This window comes from Herpailurus yagouaroundi, unplaced genomic scaffold (genome assembly GCF_014898765.1).
Source record: "Herpailurus yagouaroundi ecotype Mexico unplaced genomic scaffold, PumYag 164, whole genome shotgun sequence".
In the NCBI taxonomy this organism is placed as follows: Eukaryota; Metazoa; Chordata; class Mammalia; order Carnivora; family Felidae; genus Herpailurus; species Herpailurus yagouaroundi.
Window position 1 is genome coordinate 1,568,519 of NW_024412405.1, and position 7,867 is coordinate 1,576,385.

General features: G+C 46.6%; 1 protein-coding gene across 1 annotated transcript in view; it reads right to left on the bottom strand.

Annotated features, from left to right (window-relative positions):
* Positions 1 to 1,627: 1,627 nt before the first annotated feature.
* The window catches only part of SOX1 (SRY-box transcription factor 1), a 17,178-nt gene continuing 10,938 nt past the window's right edge, over positions 1,628 to 7,867 (bottom strand). Inside the window, exons 2-3 of the mRNA XM_040486969.1 lie at positions 1,832 to 1,970; positions 1,628 to 1,713 (exon numbers count right to left, since the gene is read on the bottom strand). Coding sequence (XP_040342903.1) covers positions 1,628 to 1,713; positions 1,832 to 1,970 — 225 coding nt within the window. The remainder of the gene's footprint in view (positions 1,714 to 1,831; positions 1,971 to 7,867) is intronic.

Below are 7,867 nucleotides of genomic sequence, written 5' to 3' on the forward strand. Positions count from 1 at the left end.
GCGATCTCGAGGTCCATGAGTTCGAGCCCCGTGTAGGGCTCTGTGCTGACAACTCAGAGCCTGGAGCCTGTTTGGAGTCTGTGTCTCCCTCTCTCTCTGCCCCTCCCTCACTCATGGTCTGTCTCTCTCTCACAAAAATAAACATTAAAAAAAATTTAAGAAACGGGGCGCCTGGGTGGCTCAACCGACTGACTTCGGCTCAGGTCATGATCTCACAGTTTGTGGGTTCGAGCCCCTTGTCGGGCTCTGTGCTGACGGCTCGGAGCCTGGAGCCTGCTTCGGATTCTGTGTCTCCTTTTCTCTCTGTCCCTCCCCTGCTCATGCTTTGTCTCACTCTGTTTCTCAAAAATAAATCAACGTAAAAAAAAAATTTTTTTTTTAATTTAAGAAAGAAAAGAAAGTTGGGAGAGATCCTGGGGCTGGAAGCATTTATACCAAAAGGGACACAAAGCTACTGACCATATTTTAGCAGGTCCTTAGCACACGGACTGACGTGTCTGTGTTTTATCACCTGTAATTCTCTCCGAGATGCATGGATTTAAATTTGGTTATGGTAATCTGAGTAAAATACTAACGTAAAAACTTTATTCTCGTTTAAACATAAATAAATCATTTACCTCTGTTCTCAAACCGAGGACCCTACTGGAAATGTATTCTCAGTTTTTTAAAAAAGGGAAATTTGGATCACAAGGGATATTATCACTTACTAATGGAATTTATAAAAAATTCTTAAAATAGTTAGACCACTGATTATCCAAAATGAATACATCATCTGTAGTAAGAATTGGCAGAAAAATAAGATTATATTTAAAGTTGCAGCTTAAATTAAATGATGCCTTTGTATTGATATAATAAAAGCAAAAATAATTTTACATCAATCTACGAGCTACCAATTCCATATCAATTTGAATTGTATGCATTTTTAGCGCCCTCTTAGCATTCCAGTAATTATTCAGAGTGCCCCAGGCCAAAAGACGTATCTAACGGTTCTGTTTGTTAAGTAGGTAAGTCTAAACAACTTAATAAACACGTATGTGCTGATAACTCAGTGACAATTTTTTAATTACATAAATTGTGTGAAAAAGTATTCACTTTCACTTTGCTCCCCCATCAGCCACGATTATTGATCAGCGGCCGTGTGTACAGTGTGCATATTGCACGCCTCTGCCAACGTGGGATCAGGTTGGACCCTGATACCTCCTTTCTGGGTCCGCTCCGAGTTTCCCATGCAAATTACTTTTGACACAGCAGCTGCTGAAAACCCAGTTTCACGAAGATAAGATGCCAGCAGAGGGATCTGGCCAGAAAGGAACGTTCAGATGGTGGACTACCTTGAAGCTGGGTGCACATGGCATCTGATCGAGTGGCCAGGATTCTTGTGTTCCCTTGGAGTGTAAACATCCTGAGCAGTCTCTCTGATTCTGCGGGGGCCCCCAGGGTGCCTCTGCTCACAGTGTGGGAAAGCACAGTAGGGACAGAGTTGGGACAGGGCACTGGGCCCATCCTGTCCCCAAGTACGGGTGCCCTGTGCCTCCCTCTGCACCGTCCGACACCCACCACTCTAATTATAGGAAGTACCTTCCCAGGTTTGTACATTTCAGACACACAAGCAGGTTACAGGTCAGATTCACACTGCCACAAGGATTGTTACGAAGAAGAGCGAGAAGGTGAGCATCTGGAGACAGTGCTGGCTGGGACTGGCCAGCTGCCAACCTATTTCCACGTCAGGGTCACCGCCGTGAGGCGGGTCCCCATAAGCTCTTTCCTAGGTTCCTTGCTAGTTGTATGATTAAAGCAGGAAGAGGTAATGTCCCCACTGTGTGACTCCTACCCGGAGGCTCCCAGTTCTGCCTTGCAGCCCCGGAGGTGACCGCCTCGTCCCTGCCATGCTTCCTTTTCGCCAGGTGCCTGGACCATCTCTGCACGCCGGGTGTGACTTTGCCCTGATGGTCCTGAGAGAACCCCTTGACCTTCACAGAACACGAAACAGCACAGCATGAAACCGCAAGGCACAACACTGCACAACGCAATACAACAGTCGTAACACCTCACTTGACTAGCAAACATTCCCTGCACCCCACTACCTGCCGAATCACAGAGCAGGTCTTGGGGAATTCGGAATTGAAATACAAGCCTCCACTGCCCCTCAGTCCCATTTTATGGGACATGGAGGTGAGAGAGCTTTACTCTTCCGGAGCCTCTGCTGCCTCAGCACCAGGCCACGGGAGGGCGTGTCCTGCTCTTCAGCCTCGATTTTGCGTTCTGTATCTCCCGAAGAACCACAAAAACAGCGTCCACAAAGACACTACTGCTCCCCGTGTCCTGAGATGTGGCAGGCACTACGCTGAGTCCCCGAGGGGCCTTCTCTCCTTCACCCCATCACACGTGACACTGGACCCTCCCCTGGGGATGCAGGGGGCCCCGGCTGAGGCCAGCCTTGCTCTCTCTGGTTCCTTGTCAGCAGCCTATACCCCTACGTGTGCCCTTCTGCATGGATTCACTTCGGTGAATGGCTGCTTTCCCCGTACGAGGTGCTCGGAACTCTGCTGATGGTGGGGAATCAAGCCAATCAGTTTCTGGTCTCCAGGAGCCTTGGTGATGTTGGGAGTGAGGCCTTCCATGTGGTCACTGCCAGGGGTGCACCTGCTCCCTCCAAAGCTGTTCTGGCCGGCGAAGACTTCACCTGCACGAGGCTGTTGGGGGCTCTCCTCTCTGGCAGGGTTTCAGGCAGAAGCATGCTGGTCTGGCCCCTTTCTGGACGTTAAGTTTAAATAAATCCCTAATGTGACGACTTCACCTTATAATGTTATTGTAAATGTTCTGGGTTTTTTTCCAAACCTGATTTCTTATAATCATAACTGTTTCAAATTCAGTTAAAACTTAATTTGTTCGTATTTATATTGAACTTGTAGCTTGTAGCTTGATTTTAAATGATCTATTTTTAATGCACATGCATAATTAACTCTGAGCTGTGATTTTAAATACAATTTTAGCGTTCTGCAAGTAGTGCCTACAGGTGATATATTTGTTTTGGGGAATAAAATATGGTTTAATTATCTCAAGGCTTTTATATAATTCCCCTTAGCAAGTGCATACTTTAGTTTGTTTTCCAAATTTCATAGTTCATATTTTAAAATTGAGAATACATTTCCAGTAGTATTCTAACTTTGAAAGACTAAAACAATTTTTTTTTTAATGATCAGGAAAGTTTTTTACATTAGTATCTTACTCAGATTATCATAACCAAATTTAAATCCGTGCATCTCGGAGAGAATTACAGGTGACATACTGACACGTAAGCCCATATGCTAAGGACCTACGGAAATACGGTCAGTAGCTTTGTGACCCTTTTGGTCGTAAATGCTGGCAGCCCCAGGACCTCTCCCAACTGTCCCCACAGAGGCTGAGTCTGATGGTGTTGGCCAGGAGCAATCCTGTGTTCAGAGCCACCCTAGATTTTTACTTTGCTCAATTTTTATTCTTCTCTCTTCATTTCATTGGCTCCAATATAAACAACTCCGCTCCCACACATGCCTCCTTTCCGAGTGCAGGATTTTCTTTCCTCTGGATTCGCCACGTGGTGACAGAGCATCCCCCGTTCTGGGTGTTGTGGGGAACAGACAAGGGACATGGACGTGATGGTAGCACTAGGGGCAGCAGTGGTATTAATCACATGTGATAATATTCAGAACGAGTCAGTTTAAGAAACTCCGCCCTCCCCACTATCTACAGGGGCCTGATTATCTGGCCTGACATTCTCATCCGTTAAAATTATGAATGATTTAGTCAACAAAGGCAAAGTCACTGTCTCCAAAAAGCTATAGTTAAAATGCATAGATTATTAGACTTCCTGAATGACACCTTGTGTCCTGAAATTACCTAAAACCCATACTGGAATTCTTAGATTATCAACACAGTTTTGGTTCTTTTTTATGGAACATTTTCTCTCATTATCTTGTATTTAAAATTTATTTTCTCACGTGCCATTCACATAGGTCACGATTTCTCCCACAACCACACCTTAATCCACATCTGTGTCTGTCAACAGCAGGAATGCGGTACTGTGATCGGCGGTAATAGGGACGTCCATAAAGCAGAACTGCGTGCTTTGTAGATGTAGCACTGCCCGTGTATACAGCTTACTTGTTCATACGGCAGCCCCTTGATGTGCACAAAGATGTTTAAAGTAGTGAATGGATAGGGGCGCCTGGGTGGCGCAGTCGGTTGAGCGTCCGACTTCAGCCAGGTCACGATCTCGCGCTCCGTGAGTTCGAGCCCCGCGTCGGGCTCTGGGCTGATGGCTCGGAGCCTGGAGCCTGTTTCCGATTCTGTGTCTCCCTCTCTCTCTCTGCCCCTCCCCCGTTCATGCTCTGTCTCTCTCTGGCCCAAAAATAAATAAACGTTGAAAAAAAAATTAAAAAAAAAATAAAGTAGCGAATGGATCAAGGTTTTTTAACAACAAAATATTCCCATTTCACAGATGACAGTATGGAGAAACTAATGATACCGCACTTTGTTATAATCATGACCTATCCAGTTAAGCCGATTTATCCCATCTCATGGGCACTATTAAATGTCCCTCCTTCCATGTCACGTGCCACTAAAATTAGTCTCAGCTAACTGACATGAATGCTTTGGCCCCTGAAAAGCAAAAGGCGAGTGCGTGGTATATGCTCTTGGTGTTTTCACGTTAACTGTGGTTCAGGAGCGGCAAAGTTCTTTACAGGCAGCCAGAACGATTTGTTGGAAAACGGAAAATAAAGGCAGTAAATCAGTCAGTCCTTCCTCCTTATGACATTCTAATAATCCAGCTTAAATTTTTTTCTTCTCTCGCTAATTCAATTTTTTTCAAAAGTCATGTAATTGAACAATTAAGTGAGAGCACTTTATAAGTAATAAATCGCTACTTGAATTTAAATGATCTAGACACAGCTTCAGCAGCTCTATTTATCATACAAATTCGGGGGCCTCTCCCCTGACACCGGTTTCCCAGTATCACGCAGGACCCGTCTCACCTCGTCGGGGTGCGCCTATGACGGTGCAGATCCCGGGTGTCACTGGAACCCCAGGCTTGGCCTGTCAGGGGCACGGGGTCTTTGATTCTGGATGTGAAGCAAGCTCGCCCGTGTCCTGTGCACGCTGAAGACGGGAGCCCGCTGCCAGAGTGAACCTCTGAGTCTACATCTTTGACAGCTCAGAGCCAATCTGCATTAGCAGTTCACTGAAAAAACAAAGCGGCTCTCGTGTATCCTCTGCTCAGATTTATGTGGCACTCTTCACTGGTGCGTACAGAAATGCAGTGCCTACGCCTCGTGTCAAGACTGGCGACAGGGAATGTTGGAGCAGCACCAGGATGTCCGGCTTCCATCTTTCACTTCCTCTGAGAAGCCTTCCCTGATTCCCCCAAATGGGGCACGAATGATCAGGCAGCGTGAAGCAGATACCTCTGCCCCCCAACTGTCGCCCTCAATAACGTACTCGTTCATGTGACAATGAGTCCCACCCACTGGGTAGTGAGCCCCAGCACCTGGCCACACACACACACACACACACACACACACACACACGTGCTCCTGTGATAACCTGGATGTACAATGTGCCCATAACTGGTATTTGTTGAACAGATGGATGAATGAATGAATAGGATGGTTGTCACGTAACTCTAAAGACGGGTTGTTATTAATATGAATATATCGGCGCATTGTATTGGCGCATACAATTAACAGTGCTCCCACTCAGGCCATATTTGGCATTGATGTCCCACTGTACCCCTGCCCGGCCGACACAGGCTTCTATGTCAAGTGACCACTTACTGACGGTCTACTCTTTGCTAGACGCAGCATGCTCCTTACATCATTAATCCTGACCATATTCTTATGAAGTGGGTTCTAGTATTTCTTTTTTGCATATGAGAAAATGGACTCAGAAGAAGGACACTTGATCAAGGGCAATGAGCTGACACATGCCAAGCCTGGATTCAACTGCAATCCTGTCTTCCTCCAAATCCTGTATTCTTTCCCATGTTGCTGTGCCACGGTTCAACAGACATTAGAAATACGACAAACACCATATTGACTAACTTTTCACCTAAATTCTTCCTTTTTTTTGAGCACACATCTGTCATTTCCCTGTAGGGTGAAAACGCAAATAGCCAATTTTTACAGGAATCAACTTCACTCTTCAGTTCGGTTTTGAACACAAAGAGCGAAGCTTCTGCGTCGATCTCTACGCGGAAATTCACGGTAAATTTACTGCTGAAGTTTGGGCTTTTCTATGTCCTGAAAATTCCCCCGATAGTTTGGATGACTTAAAAGCAAGAGGGTTCTAAATCCTTTTCCGGGTTAAAGGACGCTCGCCTGGCTCTCCTCCTATTCTGTTGCTTAGAAATAAAAAGACAAGTTGGCCTCTGCTTTGAATTTCTTCCTGCTGGTGTCGTGTTTGTGGTTGTGTCTACCTATCGGGTACCTTGCCCTACATTCTGGGATTCATCGTAGGAAGTCTTGGGTCAGTACTCCAGGCGGGTGAGACTCTTGTTTCCGTAGGTCTCAAGTGCGTAGGACGAACTGCGAGTGCTATATATAGCACTCTAGATATCGTCTCTAGTTAGCATTTCGGGGTGCTCAGAGAGAAAACAATGTCTGGGTGATACCTCTTGTCAGTTTCCCCATTGTCAGACCCAATCTTACATTCCTCCACGTTCACAATATTTCCCCATTGGGAACATGCCTGACATTGCAATTTCTCAAAACCGCAGCTCTGCAGTGAATGCCTAATTCCTGAAGCTGCAAAATCTAACAAAAGCTGATTTTTTCCACTGATTTGACTGGCTGACTATTTCGAGACTTCGCATGTGACCTGTTCTTGACAAACGTCTTTAATGTGCCCGCGTGGCTGCTCTGAAGTGGCTGCCGGCAATTAAAGCCTTGGAGCTGCCTGCCGGGCATCCAGAATTACTCTCAGAGTCCAGAGTTTTTGCCACAGACCAATTTTCCCCATCGGTTACATTTAGCAAGTTCATGAGCTACTTGGCGAGTTTTGGCTACTTGGTTTTGAACCCGGAGCCCATGTGCCGCCAGGGCACCCGGTGTTGCCCCGGGAAGGGCCTGGGTTCACTCCCAGTCCCTCCTTTTGTGGTGTTTGTAAGCCTGCTTTCTCTCTCTCAATTTGGTGTCGATGTTTTCACATTTAAAGACGAAAAGCCAACTTAGAGAAAAGTGTGCCAATCCTGGATTTTTTATTTGTTTGTTTGTTTACCAAGATAGATGACCTTTTTCTATATTGGATGGATAGTTTGCTTGTCGTGTTTTCCCGTGTTTTTCGTATTTGTCAAAACTCTTGGTGTTACTTAAGCATAAATTCTGAACCTGACTGCTAAGGAAGACAAATTTATCTCTGTTCTGTTCTTTTCTCCTGACCCCTCTCATCCTTCCCCCCAAACTCCAGTTTTCATTACTTTTGAGGTCAGCGCCCCACCCCCACCCGCCGCCAGGGGATTTCGCTCCCTGATGAAAAACGCCTGGTTTATAACCCAAATGAGGGCCTCACTCCTCCACCCTGATGGACAATGGGGGTCCTAACATATTCCCCCCCCCCCCCGCCCTCACTGCTACAGGCCTCCGCCTCCGATCTGGGTTTGCAAGGGCCTAAGTGAGGCCACGGTTCTGGACGGGAGGCCGGGAAGCGCCCCTCGCCCCAGGGCCTGGGCTTTCGGTTTGGGTTTCTTACTGAAAAAGAGCTGCTTTAGTAAGACAGAGCCCCTAAAGCAGGGAGCCCATCAGGCCTTCTCCCCAGGCTCCCATCCGAGGAGCAGCGGGAGACGGCCCAGGAAACGGCAGACGCAGGCATTCCGGCTTGGAAGGAATTCTGA